A 19,817-nucleotide genomic window follows, 5' to 3' on the forward strand; every position below is an offset into this window, starting at 1 on the left:
AGCTCACCCCATTATGGGGATTCGATCTGCCAACCTTCTGATCGGCAACCCCAAGAGGCCCAGTAAACCCTAAACATTGATAAATGGTAGGATTTTGATTATTTGGGATATGAAGAGGAAATACAAGCTGCAGAGGGATTTCTGGGCTAACCTATGCAAGAAGACCTGGCCCAGCTAAGGTCATTAAGAAACAAATACAGGGCCATTGTGGGGCATTGGCAATGCAAGAGAACTCCTCTGCCATGAGGTGTGAAGAGAGACAGGAGATTTGGAAGGTTTCCAAGGTAACTGGGTGTGATGTCACAGGAAGAGTTTGGCACCTGAAAAAAAGGGCAGAGCAATCTTTGCAGGCTGGGAGAGATGCATTGAACTCCAGTGCTGCCCTGCTGTGGGGAAAATGCCCTCTTGAGATGACAATGCTGTAGGACAGGCATCCCCAAACTGCGGCCCTCCAGATGTTTTAGCCTACAACTCCCATAATCCCTAGCTAACAGGACCAGTGGCTGGGGAAGATGGGAATTGTAGTCCAAAACATCTGGAGGGCCGAAGTTTGGGGGTGCCTGCTGTAGGATCTGGACTCCCTCAATCTAAATCCAGGTGTAAATATGTGAACAAATCATATTTCTTAAAGGGATGACAGCCTCTGCCACATCTTTAATTCTACAAAGGAGCACAGACACTGGTTGAGGGCCAAGCCCCCTGGAATCCTGTGCACAGCTCAGCACGGACTGGGGTGGCCTGTAATAATATTATTGATGGGGGTAGATTAAGGATTGTGTGCTGTATTTTACATAGACTGTATTTTACAACCAAAGTACAGCCCTTATTGTTGTGTTATTATTGGACATCACCTGCGCAGAAGCAGCAGTACAGTATGCGTATTTTGCTATATCACGGCAGATTGAAAGGGTACATGACTTTCATGCAGTAGACAATATGATCCTTCAAGACACATGCATGTGTACAGGGTACATTCTTCAATTGCTGCTTTAGTAGATCTACCTCCTCCTGCTATTGTTTTTGTTTTACCTCCCCAAGATCCATTGGGATAGGCACAAAGGAACAAAGGAAAAAGACAGAATCAGGAAACTATATTTCAATACAATGGCCATGAATTGGAAGTTCATTAAAAGAGCAAAGCAGCTCTAAGAATGCATTCCGTACTATGCCTTCAGAGGAAATCAATTATGGAAAGTAGGTATTTTTCCCCTCCCTGTCCTTTCAAAGTCACCTGGCCACACCCACACCATAGATTTAAAGCACATTTAGCAGTCATGGCTTCCCACAAAGAATTCTCAGAACCATAGTTTACTCCTCACAGAGCCATAATTCCCAGCACCCTTAATAAATTACAGTTGCTGGCATTCTTTGGAGGAAGCCTTGGACTTGACGTGTGCCTTAAAGGTGCTTGAAATGTGTGTGACCACAACCATAAGAGAAGAACTTCAGACTTGAGATAATATCCCAGCCCAGTTAAAGCTGAGTGTTTTCCTTTCAGTCCACTTATGGTTACTAAATTCCAGGTGCTGTTGAACTCCAATAGGATAGCCACCCTTGAGTTAAATTAAACATTTAAAGCATTTTGATACATGGAGTCAGTTTTCCTGTGTCTGCTCTGCTGTAAGAGAACACAAAACTTACAAAGGGTAAAAGGTACATCCAATTTATGATAGCTCCCTTCTGCTTTCTGGCCAGCATAAACAATGAGACACATTTGGAGCTTTCCAGCGCAAACTGTCTTAGAAAACTATAGAACCTATGAACCACATTTCCCTAAAACGAATTGATGGCATTACTCCTTAACTTCTTTTTTCAATCAAGGTAAATAGAATCCTACCTGGTTCCCAAACGATCTTCTGGTTTCTTTGCCAAGAACACTTTACAGATATCTTTTGTTGGCTCATCAAATTTAGCATGCTCAAACTTCACCTCATCTTCTACGGTTCTTCTTTTAACTTCACTTTTGTCGACTTTCTCTTTGAAATCCTTGAATGGAGTTCGACCAGCAACCATCTCATAAATACTACATCCCATAGCAAACCAGTCCACTGAGTAGGTGTAATTCTCTTCATTTAGGATTTCAGGAGCCATGTATCCATTAGTTCCAGCCTGTGACAATGAAAAGAAAGCTTTAGTAATCCTAAAAAAGCAATGTCTTTGAGAGGGGGGAAGATTCTTTTGAACATGTACAATTGCATTTTCAGCTGCAATTACTAGTAATGAAAACAATCATCTCTTAATACACATGTATATCATACATATGCATACCATGTTTTCCACAAATGCATCTGTGCTGAAAGCAGTTCACATAAAGAAGCTTAAATACAGGAATGCAACAATGATACATAATGAAAAGTATAATTGTAACAGAACATAGAAAAAAGGCAACAATTAACAGTTCGTTTAACACACAGCCAAATATAAGAGAGCATAAAGCTCACCAATGGGTCAAGTAAAAATACCCAATATATTCACACTCAAAAGTGGTCTTCAAATATATACAAAAAAGGGCTGTCACATAGAGGATGGAGCGAGCTTGTTTTCTGCTGCTCTGGAGGGTAAGGTTAAAAAGAAAAGAAAAGGGAAAGGACCCCTGGACGGTTAAGTCCAATCAAACTATGAGTACGTTCATCAAAACGGTACACAAAGGTGTGTCGATAGGGAGAAAGTTGCACTAAAATGCTGGCGAATTTTCATTTCCATGTTTTTTGTAAAGCAAATTGCTGCAGAAATGTAGAGAAATAAATTTAAAACAGGGGAAACGAGGCCCTGAAAGAACTGGACTTGACACCTCCTTCCATCCCTACACAGGGCATAATTACCTAAACACTTCAGTGGCTTTTGGCATTGATCATGGTATCCTTGCAAACATCTGGCAAAGCTGGGCACAGTGTTGTGCCAACAGTGACAGAAAACTGCATTGCTTTGCCGTTGTTTCTCTCCAAATGCTGGGCAGAGAAGTAGCTGTTGGGAGCTGCCCTGTGAGGTGCTACAAGGCTCCATCTTGTCTCTTGTGGTGTTCAATAGTCACATAAAACTGTTGAAAGAGGTTTATGGGGATTTAGAGCATGGTGCTAGCACCATAGCTGTCAACTTTCGGATTTGAAAATAAGGGATCAGCAGCAGCCTCACCTGTCCCGGGGACAGTCTACGGCAGGCATCCCCAAACTTCGGCCATGCAGATGTTTTGGACTACAATTCCCATCATCCCTGACCACTGGCCCTGTTAGCTAGGGATGATGGGAGTTGTAGGACAAAACATCTGGAGGGCTGCAGTTTGGGGATGCCTGGTCTACGGTATATCTAACAATCCAGGATAGCAGCTGGAAATGGCGCTGGAATAAGGGAATTTCCCGCAAAAAAAGGGAGGGTTGACAGCTATGGCTAGCACCCTGTTACAGCTATCATTCTCCTCAAATTCAGTGAATTGGTGAATGGTGTGCTTGGTGCACAAACTGCACCGTCTTCTGGGAACAGGGACTTAGCAACCTGATACATGCTTGGAAACCTTAAGCCTGAACTAAGCTTGAACTACTGCAATGTACTCTGTGTGGTGCTGCCTTTTAAAAGTGCTTGGAGACTGCAAACTGGTCCAGAATGCAGTGTAAAGGTAGGTAAGTGGTGCCAGCCACAGGGGCTATATTACTGCAGTTCGACTGCTTACCATTTAGTTTATAGGCTCCATAAACAGCTTTAAATAGTTTAGACCATGGGTAGACAAACTAAGGCCCAGGGGCTGGATCCGGCCCAATAGCCTTCTGAATCCAGCTCGCGGATGGTCTGGGAATCAGCATTTTTTTTTACATGAGTAGAATGTGTCCTTTTAATTAAAATGCATCTCTGGGTTATTTGTGGGGCATCGGAATTCATTCAAAAAAAACCCCAAAATAGTCTGACCTCCTACAAGGTCTGAGGGGCAGTGGACCGGCCCCCTGCTGAAATAGTTTGCTGACTCCTGGTTTAGACCTTGCATATCTGGGCACTGTTCCCTCCTGACCTTTGAGATCACTGGTGGGAGGAGCTTGCCTTAGGTGTCATTATTATCAGAAGCTTGGTTGGTAGCTGCTAAATCTCCAGTGATACCCTCCATAACAAATTTTCTTCTTGTGAAGGTACATCTGTCCAGCTGCTCGCAGTTTTACTCGCCACACCAGAGTATAATGTGAGCTGCACTGAGATCTACGGGTGTAGGGCAGTATACAAACTTAATAAATAAATAAAACCAATAAAGCTGAATGAAACTGAAGTTGTTTGTGTTCTCATTACATTAGTATCATCCACATGACACACACTGCAAATAACATGCACTCTTCCCTCTGAATTCAGTTTTCCCTGATCTGGGGATAATCTGATTAGTTGTTGAAAATAAACTGAGCCCACTCCCCACTACACTTGGCCTCCCTCGTTCTCCCAAATGTTAATTTCTTTTCTGGTGGTTACTTCTGGTGGCTTCTTCCACTCCACACCAGTTGCAAGCACTGTCTTGCAACTGTCATATCCATATCTATCACTCTCAGATTTCTGCAAAAAATAAAGACCACATATGCACAGCATTTAAAAACATAATTTTATAATGCTGCAAGCTCTTCTTTTGAATTTTTTTTCAATCACCCTTTCAGATTTGTGCAAAAAAGGGGGGGGGACTGCACAGTCACAGTGTTAACAGCAACATAGCTAGCCACTCAGGTGCCTCTCCGCCGCCTCCCCCTCAGCTGTAGGGTGGCTGAGTGAGAGGCAGAGGGCAGACGCAAGTCCCACACTGCTGTTTTAGGCAGCGCGGAGCCTGCAGCGCTCAAGCTCCACGTCACTGCCAGGAGAGACATGTGGCTTGGACACACTGCAGGCCCCACGGTAAGTCCCGGCCCCCGAGGTGTGGCACCCAGTGCCAGCCACGTTTTGTTACATTTGTTGACTGAACTAAAAACTTTATTGAGCCTTATTATTATTATTATTATTATTATTATTATTATTATTATTTAAAACTCATATTTTTGTCATTTTGTCACCCCCCTCAGCAATGACACCTGGGGCGGCCCACACACACACCCCACACCCTTCCTCCGCAACTGAGTGTTAAAAAAATCATTTCCCCTTTCTTTTATTGAACCTCACACTTCCGAATCTAGGAACGGTGCTCTCTCTCACACTTTCTCTCTTTCCTTTGGTGCTTTTACGAAAGGTTTTGTTCGTGATTTGTATGCATGCTAAGGTTTTTCAGATAGGTATGTTCTTTTCTGGATTTCCAGAAAAGTATGCACGTGGAGAAACCCTACAACAAAACTGAGCACAACAGAGACACAACTGGGGCTAGCTGTTATGCATGCCTAGTTATGAGTTTAATGGAAGGGGGGTGAGTTTAACTAATTGGCAGGTGGGATAAAATGAATGCAATGTGGATTGTGCCAAAGGAAGGGAATGCCTACAAGTGTAAGCAGCATATTTTCAGGTGAAATAAAGGCTGAAGCAAATGCGCACCTGAGGAAGACAAATGAGAAAACAGTGGATTCTCAGCAATACATTGCTCTCAAATGGACATGTCCATAGAAAGGGATGGGGGGGTGGCTCCCTTCCATTACACAACAGTTTTATAGCTTATCCCAGCACACATGGGTCTTTCAATGAATGCTCAACTGGGGCTGCTCCTCTTTGCTTCTGGTTGCTACAGTTGTGCCTTTCTATTGTTCTTGATGGTTTCAGCTGATGGATTTTAAATGTAATTTTAAATACGGTTTTATTGCATTTTAATCTGATTATTTTATTAGTGTAATCCACCCTTGGAGCCAGCTAGCTGGAAAGCAAAATGAAAATAGAATGAATTAATGATTGAATACAATATTTTGAGGAAAACTAGCCATTGCTGTTTTAAAACACATAGAAGCAGATTTTTCTCCCCATGCTTATAACAAGTTTCCATTCTTTAAATAGAAGTCATCTTATAATTGTTTGTTTGTTTTATTCTTAGTGGGGGGGGTGTCAACCAGTCAGCTGGCTATGTGTTCCACTTTACAGAGGACGATCTAAAGGGGACATCTATATGAAGGATTGCCTAGTCTAAGTCCAGTTTAAAGAATACAGGCATAAAAAAGGGAGAGAAGGGGCCTTGAAGTTGCCAATCAGACTGAGTAGGCCCAAGGGTCAGTCTTCCACCAGTATGGAGCGATGTATTGTATTTCCATTGAAATGATAGCAATAATGTCTAAATGTGCATCTGTACATATAAATATAAAAGGGACGACAGAGGACGAGATGGTTGGACAGTGATTCTCGAAGCTACCAACATGAGTTTGACCAAATTGCGGGAGGCAGTGGAAGACAGGAGTGCCTGGTGTGCTCTGGCCCATGGGGTCATGAAGAGTCCGTCGTGACTAAATGACTAAACAACAACATATAAATTAGCATATGCAAATATTTGTGGTGTAGCCAACTAAGTTCTGCTCAGAATAGACCCATTAAATTAATGACCCTACATTCAGTCATGCCCATTATTTTTTATGGGCCTACTTTGAGTAGGACTAACATTGGATGCAACCTTTTGTCCCCCTCCTTTCCCCCCTCCCATGCATTTCCTTTCTATCTGTGATGCATAAATGACCACCCTGACAACCAGTGCTCCCGGTGAATCACTGTCTTCACCCTGGCTATAGAAATGAGATTAGGAAATGGGCTATGACGCGAGGATCTCGAAAGAGGATATGTGATGAAAATAAAGGCCTGAAGGAAGGAGAGAAGATGCAGCGAATGGAAGAGAGGAAAAAAGAAATGGGAAAAGGTGACTCGGGGGGGGGGGGGATCTCGTGCAGAGGCCAAAGGAGGAAATGCTGTGTGCTGATGGTAAGAAGAAGGCAGTCAGGCAAGAGTGGTAGCAAGAAAAAAAGGAGCCCATAGGTGCAGCTCAGTTCAATACACTGATTGAACTAACCCTTCAATTCTCCATACACGCATCAAACTGAACCCAGAAGTGACCAAAGAAGTAAAAAATAAATAAAATGCAAGGAACAGGGTGGGGCATAGGTACAGCAGGGTGTTTGCAAACGTTTCAATTGTATATGATTTCACCGATGTGTGCAGTGCCTTGAAATGTAACCCCCGGGGATGTAACGTAACCAGGGGTTTCCTGTATAATGAAAGTGCCAGCCAAACCTCCCTGAGGAGAGCATTGCACGAATGGGGAGCCAGTGCAGTGTGTGTGTGTGTGTGTGTGTGTGTGTGTGTGTGTGTGTGTGTGTTTGCCATTGGTAAAAGGGACACAGGTGGCACTATGGTCTAAACCACTGACCCTCTTGGGCTTGGCGATCAGAAGGTTGGTGGTTCAAATCTGCATGACAGGGTGAGCTCCTGTTGCTCTGTCCCAGCTCCTGCCAACCTAGCAGTTCAAAAGCACATCAAAGTGCAAGTAGATAAATAGGTACTGCTGTGGCAGGAAGGCAAACAGCATTTCCGTGAGCTCTGGTTTCCATCATGGTGTTCCGTTGCGCCAGAAGCAGTTTAGTCATGCTGGCCACATGACCCGGGAAGCTGTATGTGGGCAAACGCCGGCTGCCTCGGCCTGAAGCAAGATGCGTGCCGCACCCCATAGTTGCTTTTAACCAGACTTAACTGTCCAGCGCTCATTTAACTTTACATTTTTAGCTTTGCCATTGGTACATCATTATTCTACTGTAATTAATTTTCTTCCTATAGCAAGCCAGGACACAGTAAGGAGGAAAACCTAGGAGGAGGAATGGGGGGGGGAATTCATTTGGGGGATATTTTAATGAGAACTACCTTTCACTTCCTGAAGCAATACATGAGCGGAACTACTGTTATCTTTTGATATTCACACCTCTCCAAATTTTGTGTTGAAGTTCTCCAACCAAAAACTGCGTAGAAAATGCATGTTCTAGTGAAAATAACATACACAAATGCATTAAATTATGCGAAATTGCTTGTAAAAATGTGTGCACAAGGCAAAAAATACATAAGCATCTGTACATTAGGAGAAATGCACATAAATGTGTACAATGTTTCGTGCAGACTTTTAAAAATGTGCAGACTAATGCAGAAATGCAGTGAATTATTCTCAGAAGGACTTAGTCCTTAATTGAGGACTAAACAAATAGGCTGAATAAGAGAATCGTGGGGTTAGAGGGACCTTGTAAGTAATTTAGTCCATCCACCTGCTAAGTGCAGAAAAACCTGCTAGAACTTGAAATATTAGACATGGGCTGCACATACACCACACATTTAAAGCACGACTCTCCCCAAAGGATCCTGTGGACTATAGTTTACTCCTCAAAGGTAAAGGTAAAGGGACCCCTGACCATTAGGTCCAGTCGTGACTGACTCTGGGGTTGCGCGCTCATCTCGCATTATTGGCCGAGGGAGCCGGCGTATAGCTTCCAGGTCATGTGGCCAGCATGACTAAGCTGCTTCTGGCAAACCAGAACAGCACATGGAAACGCCATTTACCTTCCCGCTGTAGCGGTTCCTATTTATCTACTTGCATTTTGACGTGCTTTCGAACTGCTAGGTTGGCAGGAGCTGGGACCAAGCAACGGGACCTCACCCCGTCACAGGGATTCGAACCGCCGACCTTCTGATCAGCAAGCCCTAGGCTCAGTGGTTTAACCACAGCGCCACCTGGGTCCCTTGCAGTTTACTCCTCACAGAGCTACAATTATGAGCACTCTTAACAAACTACAGTTTGCAGGATTGTTTGGGGGAAATCATATGCTTTAAATGTATTTTAAAATGTATGGTGTGTGCCCTAGTTCAGCAGTTTCACAGTGGAGTTTCTCTGACAGTCTTTGATGACCTGAAATTCACCATTCATCAATAAAGCATCTTCAAATAGAGGCTCCAACATGTTTCATAGGAAACAATTTACTGGTGTCTAGGCACAGATTATGTTTTTTGGGCTAGATTAAGCAGCAGAGTAACTTTTGGAAGTTCAAGGTTATTATAGATTTCCACAGTTTTGGGGTTCAACCTTCTTTTGTACAATGGTTTTCAAAGGAAATTTGTATCCAAATGAAAATTTCCATTTCAGTTTTGAACTCGAACATTTTTTATTTTATTTTTAACCTGATTATATTCAAAATATGTAATGGAATCTGGAAAAGCTAAGAAAACCAATATTCTGCACATCGCAAGGAGGGTATAAATTTGAAATGGGTGATTTGCTTAGACTGAGATCCACAAGAAGACAAATACATAGACATATAATGTAAGAAAAATATGAAAAGTTTTATTTTTTAATTAAAACAATAAGGAAGAGGCATGGTAAATGTTATATATTGAGGGGGAACCGATATTAAAATGCTTGGAAGTTGATTTTTATTCTTTTATTGCTTTTCAAATTTCTCTTTCTCTTCTTTTTTGTCCCTTTTCTTTTTCTTTTCTTCTCTCCTTATGATTTGATCTGATCTGATATGATTTGTTAGAATCTTGCTTTTTGTTTGTATTAGTTGGTTTGTTATAAGTTGGAGGGAAATTATTATGATGTGATTTAATATGATTTGATATGATTTGTTTCCTTTCGGTTTGTGTTTGTCTGTTAGTTATGATTTGTTGATTTTTTAATAATAAATAAAGTTAATTTTTAAACAAAAAAGAAAAAAAGAAAATCAATATTCTGCACATCTTTAAGTTTGCCTTTTTGGAAAAATGGATGCTGAAGGTTACGCTTAAATAAAGGATCAAAACAATCTCTTATTACAATCCCGAGTCATTTTATGGAATTTAGTCTTTTTTATTTCAGTGGTATATGATTTCTAATTTCTGTATTGAGCATTATGGCCCAATGAGAAAATTTAAATACAAATAATCCTAACACTGGACTTTTATAGTCGTTTCACCCTATTTTAGCAACAAAGATGAAAATGGTCTGTTTGCTATAGACTTGATTCCATCATTTTTTTAAAAAAATATGTGTCAAATTCTGGTTGCCGGGTTTAAAAATATATATTTATATTTAATATTTTATGAATAAGCACCATGCATTATCACAATATATATGTAACTGTTTGATGAACTACAAAATGTATGATGCAATTACGGTAAACCACAAGCAAAACAAACACACCTGCACAAAAACATCTGGAGTGTTCAGTTAAAGTGAACAACTAAATTACAGCAAACAAATTCACATGTGAGTGTAGCACACCAGATTTCAGATTCAGTTGAAATCTGCTACTCAGGAGAGGGAATGGAACTGAAAAAGTGAATTCCTCCAGTGGGGTTGTGCATGCTCCCATCTGTTGTATACTAGCTTCATTACAAACAGCCTGGCTTGTATAAGCCAGAGTTCCACTTGGCATTTGATCCACGGAATTCTGGCTTAATTAAAAAATTCTGGCTTAGTTAAAAAACCAGGAAAATAAGCTGGGATGTTTGGACGTAATTGGGAAGCCCTGGTCTAATATAAACCAGAATCATCACACTGAAGCTGGTGAAGAATTGCAGGAGGGGAGGACCGATGAGGTTTATGATGGTTTACAGAACCAGGAACAATTGTCTGAACAGTGCCTTTGTTTTTACCCTCAATGGGCTGTGGCTGTAAGCCAAAGAAACTTCTAAAAGGAAGTAAGTCTCACTGAACACAATGGGACTCACTTCTTGAGTGGACATGCAGTGCATATCATAATCTGATTGCCTGGATATTAGCGTACCATTCTACAGCAGGAGTTGATTTTCAATGGTCATACCAGAGAAAGAACTGCCGGCCCTTTCTCTCAAAATAGCAGGCGCTTATGAAGTCAGAGATAGCTCCAAGGGGTCACATTTGCAGGTTGAGGCAGTACATTTTTAACTGCATAAGTCTCATTAGTGTTAATCAGATTCCGATGCCTAAAAGACAGTGTATTAAGAACGTAGCCACTGGTTTCCAAAGCAAGAGTAAGTTAAAGGAAAGCCAGTTAAGTTGCTCCCTTCTAGGTCAAAAGAGAAAAGAAAGGCTGCAGACTGTTTTAGAAAAAAATAAAAGGATGTAAAGGAAGCAAAAGTATTAGGGAAACAGAGGAAGAGAGAATGGGATCTGAGGAATCGAGGGAGTGTGGCAGGTGGAATGAAAGCATTCCCACACAGGCCAATGAGTGAGCCTCTTTCCTCCACAGGTCCCATTTCAACCTTTGGGCATCTCTAACTAAAAAGTACAGGTGATGAAAAAGGCCTGGGATACCGGAATACCGGATACTGCCAGTCAAAGTAGGCAATAATGGGCTGGCTGGTCAAATCAGGCAGTTTAATATGTCCATGGTTATTTGGTTGTCAAGCAGGCCCCTTTGGGAGGAAGAGAGAGAGGTGTAAATTCAATGAGTAAAGTTAAATAAATAACTGGTCCTATGTTGAAAAGTGATAGGACCAGTTATCTACCGGTATTTAACTTTATTCACTGAATTTACACCCCTTTCTTCCTCCCAAAGGAGCCTGCTCAAGCATTTAAACTTCACTCCACTACAATAGGCGACTACAAACACAGATATCAGCCCAACATACCTCACAGGGTTGTTTGTGAGGATACAGTGGACATGGGGATAACTCTGTATGCCACCTTATGCTCTTTGGAAGAAAGGTGGGCTATAAATGCAAATGATGATGATATAGATAGATTAAAAATAAATAAATCAGGTTTCTTTCCCCATAAACCCAGGGTGGTGAATGTGTAATTCTCCATATTTTTGTCAGACTACAGCTCTCATCAGCCCTAGATGGCCTGGCTAATGTTTCAGAGATGACAGGATGAAGCACCTTCTGGAAGACCACAGGATAGCTACGGTAGTCCTGCTATAAACTGAGGAAGGCAAGTATAGTTCTCCACACCCTGGTGGAGACTGCATTTGTTGAAACACCATACCATTTCAGAGCTCTTAAACAGACAGAAGCCCTGATGTAGCTTCAACATGCCCCCAACCTGTGTTGTTACCTTAAGGAGGCCATGTGAGAATTGCCCAAGTACTCATACTATTTGTCCAACAGTGACTTGAACTTGCCCTCTCTCTTCCTACTGGGCAGGAAAACTCCACTTTCCCCAATCTGTCCATATAAAATCTCTATCACATTTGTTGCTTTTAAAAAAAGGATCTGACTACAAGTTACACAACACAACTGCTAGTTGCATTGTTAATGTGTTTTAAGAAAACAACAACTCAGTACTAGGCACGGGAGCTGGGTGGGTGGGGAATTGCCCACAGGAATGCAGAGCATGGAATGGTATAATTAGTCTTCCTTTCCCAGCTGTGAGATCAGTTAAACCCATAGCTGCCAAGTTTTCCCTTTTCTCGCGAGGAAGCCTATTCAGCATAAGGGAAAATCCCTTTAAAAAAGGGATAACTTGGCAGCTATGGTTAAACCACACACCCCAACAAGTTAGTATTAGGGGGAAATATTCCACTGGTGCCAATGAGATCCTTTGCCCCTAATGCTAATTGCTACACCATGGTGGTGGTGGGGAATAAATTTTCAGGAATGCTGCATTCCTGAAGACAACTGAGCCAGCCCTCTTGCACATGTTTAAAAAATCCCTATGTGATTGCTAATGACATGAATATAATGAGTGGTTAGGCCTAAAAAGATTGTAGTCATTTGCTGAAAATTCAACAGCATTTTGGTGCACATTTCTCCTAGTATGTGTGAGGGTGCTATCACTTTAAGTGAATCAGATGAGACTGGAAGGAACCTCTAAGGAGGAGATTGATTCAGCAAAAGAGAAGCTATAGCTTCCTTTAATGGGGACTTCTCATTTTGCAAATAGTTACTGGTAATCAAGTTTATCTTACGTTTATGGGCATCCTGGATTCTGAAAGTGATTAAGCTAAGAATAACACAATACAGTAGCATAGCTGCCAAGTTATCCCTTTTTTAAAGGGATTTTCCCTTATGCTGAATAGGCTTCCTCGTGAGAAAAGGGAAAACTTGGCAGCTATGTACAGTAGGCATATTTTTTCCCCAAAGCAGTTTTCCCTGGCATAATGCATTTTTGTATGTTATTTTCACTAATACAGTGGTACCTCGGTTTAAGTACACAATTGGTTCCGGAAGTCTGTACTTAACCTGAAGTGTACTTAACCTGAAGCGAACTTTCCCATTGAAAGTAATGGAAAGTGGATTAATCCGTTCCAGACGGGTTTGCGGAGTACTTAAACAGAAAGTACTCAAACCGAGCGTACTTAAACCGAGGTATGACTGTACATGCATTTCTATATGTATGCATTTGTATGCTAATTGGCTGAATGACAACATTACAAAATTCAAAGAAGTGTGAATTTTGAAGGCTAGGTTTGTTTGGTTCACATATTGCTTTGGAAAGTGTTAATTAGGTACATTCACCTTTAAATGTGAACTGAACGGAATTCCTCCTCCATCCATAGCTCTAGCTGATGATGGTTTGGTAGCCCTTCTCCGAATTTCCCTCTTCACTGCAAGGACTATGACAGATAGGAACACGAGAGACTCATATGTATCCCTAGAATGTAGAAATGCAAGCACGACTTGCCTCCCGCATTTTTCTTTTCTTCACTCCCTCCTTTTTTCATCTTCTGCACAATTACCATTACCATCTCACTGGGAAAGGGAGCGAGAGGCACGCACAACAGAACATGCTTTTCTTTTTGTGTTAACAAATTGACTCCTCAAAAACTCCCATTCTAAAAAGAAGCCAGAACTACTTCACTAATCTAATTTGTTCATAGAAACATGGATGGGAAAAATTGGTGGCCAATTAGATATTTAACAGTCCTACCCTGCAACAAACTATTGCAGCATGGAAAGCTTCTGTTTAGAGTAGGATTCTAACCACTGTGTTCTATTCCATCTTCCTCATCTGTACTGTACATTTAAACTAGTATTATACCATTTTTAAAGGTCATAGCTTTCCCCCAAAGAATTCTGGGAGCTGTAGTTTTTAAAGGGTGTTAAGAGCTACAATTATCAGAGTAGCTTAACAATCAATCCCTCTTCCCAGGGAACTCTGAAAATTATAGCTCTGTGGAGGGAATAGGACAGGCTTCCTCAACCTCGGCCCTCCAGATGTTTTTAGCCTACAACACCCATGATCCATAGCTAACAGGACCGGTGTTCAGGAATGATGGGAATTGTAGTCTCAAAACATCTGGAGGGCTGAGGTTGAGGAAGCCTGGAATAGGAGGTCTCCTAATAATGCTTGAGGAAGGATCATGGTTCATGCGAGGTGCTTTGCATGCAGAACTCAGGTTCAGTCCTCAGTCCCGAACTCAGGTTCAGTCCTCAACATCTCCAGATAGGGCTGAGAGAGAAGCCTGTCTGAAACCCTGGTGGTCCACTGTCAGTCAGTGCAGGCAGTACTGAGAGAGATGGCACAGTGGCATGACTTCATATAAAGGGACATTCTTATGTTCTGTCTGTGGCAACATGGAAAACAGCTTTTGAATGTGAACCAGAAAGTGACCTAGCCGGGTGATGAGATGGTTCATTCTACCCTTTGTATATCTATGCTTCTCCGGCTTCCTGTTCAACTACCCCACCTAATTATCTGCCCCACCCCCACTCAGGAGTCATCCACACTTCCGCTTGACCCCATGGCACTTTCCTTCTATGGATCTTGTTTTAGAGTTTCTGCCTCATCTACGGGTGTGTTGTTGTTGTTGTTGTTGTTGTTGTTGTTGTTCTTATCTTGTTTTAGAGTTTCTGCCTCATCTACGGGTGTGTTGTTGTTGTTGTTGTTGTTGTTTTGCACTTGTGCATATCCCAGGTTCTTCCGAGTCTGCTGGTACTTCTCTCAAGTGTGTGGAGCATAAGAAGACCCAAACCAGTATTAGTATATAGTTCAATCCTTAAAAAAATTACTTTACGTATAATTAACAAACAGCTGGGATTACACCCATGTTTCTATATTATACTCAGGGCTCCCCCCGCCCCAGCCAGAAATCACTGGAACTTGGTTCTGGCACCTCTCAGGGAATAAAAAATCTTGAACAAAGGGTTCCAGCACCTCTTTTTCTAGAAAAATAGCACTGATTATATTACCTCCAACACTCTTTTATCTAATACTTGCTGTTATGGTGTCAGCAGAAAAACGGGAGGGCATGGATATAGCAAGGACTACTTATGGTGCTGGAGGAGACTCTTGAGAGTCCCATGGACTGCAAGAAGATCAAACCTATCCATTCTGAAGGAAATCAGCCCTGAGTGCTCACTGGAAGGACAGATTGTGAAGCCGAGGCTCCAATACTTTGGCCACCTCATGAGAAGAGAAGACTCCCTGGATGTTGGGAAAGATGGAGGGCACAAAGAGAAGGACGACAGAGGACGAGATGGTTGGACAGTGTTCTTGAAGCCACCAACATGATTCTGACCAAACTGTGGGATGCAGTGGAAGACAGGAGTGCCTGGCGTGCTCTGGTCCATGGGGTCACGAAGAGTCAGACACGACTAAATGACTAAACAACAACAACTAGGGGTACACAAAGCATCCCTGTCCACTTGGCACACGGAGACAGTAGAAGCAGAGCTTCCCATAAATAAGGGTTATCTATGAGGTTTTGCCCCCACCGTATCATTAGTCCCAAGTGTAGTGATAATTGGAAATAAAAATGACTGCTGCTAATCATTAAGGGAGAAAAGGCCATAGTTAAGGTGAGAGTTATATCTTCTATCCCAGGCCACCCCTTCATCTGGGTTAGGAGAAGACTGGGAGAAGACATTGGCTATTTCATTACTATCTCCTGATCATTCATATATCATGAAGTCACCAGTGGGAAGGAACACATAAGGGATCTGATAATGTACCAACAGAAGCTTTCTTTATCCACATCTCCAATACCACATGATCTGCAAAATAAAATACACCCATTAATATCCCCTCCTGCATCAAAATAATGCAGAAATGTATGATGAATTGAGGGCTATCTTAAGTTTTCTTCCCCTCTTCATTTACATTTCCTCCCCGTTATCTGGAGGGGGGTCATCCACGTAGTCATGTAGGAAGTGTTTATGGAGCCAAGTACATGAACTAGCAAACACGTTAAACAAAACAAAACAAAACAAAAACCACATTCTCTTACAGCTTGCTGGGAGAGTTTCATTGCTTTACAGCTCATTTAGCAACATTTACAGGGAAAATAAACTATTTGCATAGACCAACAAGTTTAATTAAGAGTGTGTGTGTGTGTGTCTGTGTGCGCACGCCTTAGAGGGGCATTTTAATTGTTTGAGAAAGGTCAGGTATGAACATAGCTGCCAAGTTATCCCTTTTTTTCAGGGATTTTCCATTATGCTGAATAGGCTTCCTCGTGAGAAAAGGGAAAACTTGGCAGCTATGGGTATGAAACTCCACCCATTCTTTCTGGGTTAAACAGTGGCTCATATATGGAGGGAAACATATTACAGTACACTATGTATATTGTAAACCAGATGGCTCCCAACAATTAGTGGCCTGTTCCTTTGGTGGCCCCAGTGTCTGGGTACTAGGGAGCAGGTTTTGCTATAACCCAGATAGCAGTCTATTTGCCCCATGTAAAGTGAGATCCACTGAACAGCCAGCTCCTAACCCTGATCTCTGCTTCCATTTCTTGGCCATGTTAGAGTATGTTAGAGCATGACAAAGAGTTGGAAACTAGGAACTAGCATCTATATAAACAATCTTATATACATAACCAGATGCACACAACACTGACTTGATTATACTTTCACCTGATCTTTCAAATGTTACAAAAGCATGTTGATTCCTCACTGATGCCCTATAGATTTGCAAAATGTATTTGCACAATGTAACCCTGGCAACATCTATCATCTGTTACAAGAGGCAGTAGATTTTGATATGTAGCTTGATTTTGTTTAATAAACATTGCCTCTCTTTTAAAAAGTGGCTTCATTTTTTTTATAACACATACCCCCAAGCTATGCTCTGCTGCTTGCATTTCGTAGCACTAAAGAAGTTCAAGTAAACTGAAGTAATTTTTTTTTTTAGAAAGACAAGGCATCCAGAGCTGAAAATTGTTTTATGCACTAAAGAGAAAAAAAAATGTCCAGCTGAGTGCATTGTATTGCTCATGTCCTGGCAGAAGCACTGTGGTATTTAAGCTAAGGGAACTGGGTGGAGTGGGAGAGTCACAATGCAAGCCTCCCTACGGGGTCCATAGGCAAAAGGAAAGTGTGATTAAGATATGTCTACCTTTTCCCACAGCTCTTTACAAAACAAATCCAATGAGTCTTGTAAACCAAACAGAGATGCAAATCTGTGTGTCCATCCTTTATTTGCCATGGCACAAGAACTGTTGAACAGGGAGAAAAACAAGCTGAATTTAGCCCTATCAGCTGTTTTGTAGAGCTCACTCCTTCCTCCCTTCACGGGGTGCCGCTGACTGCTTTGTTCTCCATTCCAGCTGTTCCATTCCCCCCCTTCAGTAGTGGCCTTAACAGACCTTGGAGGAATGTAACATTGGACCACAGGAAGCTGTCCAATGTGTTTGGTTTTCTTTCCCTCTGCTTATCACTTACTTTGCCATGGGCTGCCTAAGAGAACAGCAGAATCTTAGTCTGCTTTTTGCCTTTCATTTCAATTGCAATTTGGTAATAATATGTTTGGCTTTTGTCCAACAATATAAGGATTGACAATTTCCTGGTATCTCGTCACTGGGAAAAAAATTCCCCATCACAATTAGAATCTGCCACAGTTAAATAAATAATACGGGGGGGGGGAGAGAACCTTCTAGATGTTCTTTGCTTCGTATCTTGTAAAACCAAACAAGTTATAGTTCTGTTGTTTGTGCGTTTACATGTTCATCGTTTTCGTAGAGACGTCTCATTGTGAGGTGAGAAGCCTCTGTTAAAAAAGAAAGGTGCAAAGACAGATCTTGGTCATACTAAATAAAGTTTAACGCAAGGAAGGCGTGACTCCTTCCTTCTCACTTACAGAAGCTCTAGATATCAGGAGAGACTTTGAACAGTTATTTGCAAAAAAAATCTTTCACACTGTCTGTATCTGTAAGGGCTCCAGAAGCACCATCCCATGAGAAGGTTTACTGAGAAATAACACAGGATAACAGGCCAGTTCTGATACTGTGTAGACACCAACACTGCTATCGCACTACAGATTAGGGATGGGCAAAGATGCTGAGTGCTCAAAAATGTTTGTGGGGAGGGAACAAAGCGATCAGGGTACAGTATTGCAAAACCTCCCAGACTTTTTGTAGCACTCACAAACATCTGATTGTTTCACTTCCCTTTCCAAGCAGGGGTGGGTGGGGTGGGGGGGAGCCAGGCTTATTCCCCCACTGCAGAGCACATCCAGTGGGCAGGCCTCTGTCCTACCTTTCTGGCAAAGTGGAAAAAACTTCTGAACAGAATTGTCTTTTTTAAATGTCTCCATTTAACCTTGATGGCAGAAAGTGAGGAGGAATTAAAGAACCTTTTAATTAAAGAACCTTTTAATGAGGGTGAAAGAGGAGAGCGCAAAATATGGTCTGACGCTCAACATCAAAAAAACCAAGATCATGGCCACTGGTCCCATCACCTCCTGGCAAATAGAAGGGGAAGAAATGGAGGAAGTGAGAGATTTTACTTTCTTGGGCTCCTTGATCACTGCAGATGGTGACAGCAGTCACGAAATTAAAAGACGCCTGCTTCTTGGGAGAAAAGCAATGACAAACCTAGACAGCATCTTAAAAAGCAGAGACATCACCTTGCCTACAAAGGTCTGTATAGTTAAAGCTATGGTTTTCCCAGTAGTGATGTATGGAAGTGAGAGCTGGACCATAAAGAAGGCTGATCGCCGAAGAATTGATGCTTTTGAATTATGGTGCTGGAGGAGACTCTTGAGAGTCCCATGGACTGCAAGAAGATCAAACCTATCCATTCTTAAGGAAATCAGCCCTGAGTGCTCACTGGAAGGACAGATCGTGAAGCTGGGGCTCCAATACTTTGGCCACCTCATGAGAAGAGAAGAATCCTTGGAAAAGACCCTGATGTTGGGAAAGATTGAGGGCACTAGGAGAAGGGGACGACAGAGGACGAGATGGTTGGACAGTGTTCTCGAAGCTACGAACATGAGTTTGACCAAACTGCGGGAGGCAGTGCAAGACAGGAGTGCCTGGCGTGCTATGGTCCATGGGGTCACGAAGAGTCGGACACGACTAAACGACTAAACAACAACAAATGTCTCCATCACAAGCAAAAGAGTTCAAACATTTCCCTGCTTCCTTTTCTTAAACTTAGTTCTTTTTTTGAGATGGGAGGGCATGCATTTTTAGCCACCCCCTTTTTTTTGAAAAACCCACACCTTCCACACTGAAACTCACTCTTGTTTCTCACACAGATTGTCACCTGAAGTGCCTTTGCACTTTTCCCCACTCATGTGCTGGGTGTGACACACACACACACACACACACACACCATCCTGGACAGAGGTATCTTGGTTAATGCTATCCGGCTTAGACTACTGAAATGTGTTGTACAACAGGATTACTAAGAAATTTCAATTGGTTCGAAACGCAACAGCTATGCTGCCGACTGACACAAGTCAACCCTAACATCTCTCACCAGCTTTAAAATAGCCTTACTGTTTTTCTGTGATGCAATTCAAGGTACAATTCAAACCCGAGGATGAGGGACATTTTTCAGTCACAGGGCCACATTTTGTTCTGGTGGGTGGGGCTAGAGGTAAGAGTGAGAAAAGCAATAAATGTGATTTTTACAGGAGGCTAGTTTCTTGACACACACACTCACACCCCGCTCTATATACTCCACCCAGACAAAAAGCAGCAGCAGCAGCAGCAGCAGCAGCAGCAGCAGCAGCAGCAGCAGCAGCAGCATCCAATGATCCATTCCAAGCAAGCAAAAATGCCCAAGGAGGGTGCAAGGCAATG

The 19,817-nt window shown here is 42.2% G+C and overlaps 1 protein-coding gene across 2 annotated transcripts in view; it reads right to left on the bottom strand.

Annotated features, from left to right (window-relative positions):
* The window catches only part of GRK7 (G protein-coupled receptor kinase 7), a 43,341-nt gene that overhangs the window by 9,677 nt on the left and 13,847 nt on the right, over positions 1-19,817 (bottom strand). For both annotated transcript variants that reach the window (XM_035133163.2, XM_035133164.2), the window contains exon 4: positions 1,838-2,109. In XM_035133163.2, the coding sequence (XP_034989054.1) occupies positions 1,838-2,109 (272 nt within the window). The remainder of the gene's footprint in view (positions 1-1,837; positions 2,110-19,817) is intronic.

The sequence above is a fragment of the Zootoca vivipara genome, chromosome 5 (genome assembly GCF_963506605.1).
Source record: "Zootoca vivipara chromosome 5, rZooViv1.1, whole genome shotgun sequence".
NCBI classification, from domain to species: domain Eukaryota; kingdom Metazoa; phylum Chordata; class Lepidosauria; order Squamata; family Lacertidae; genus Zootoca; species Zootoca vivipara.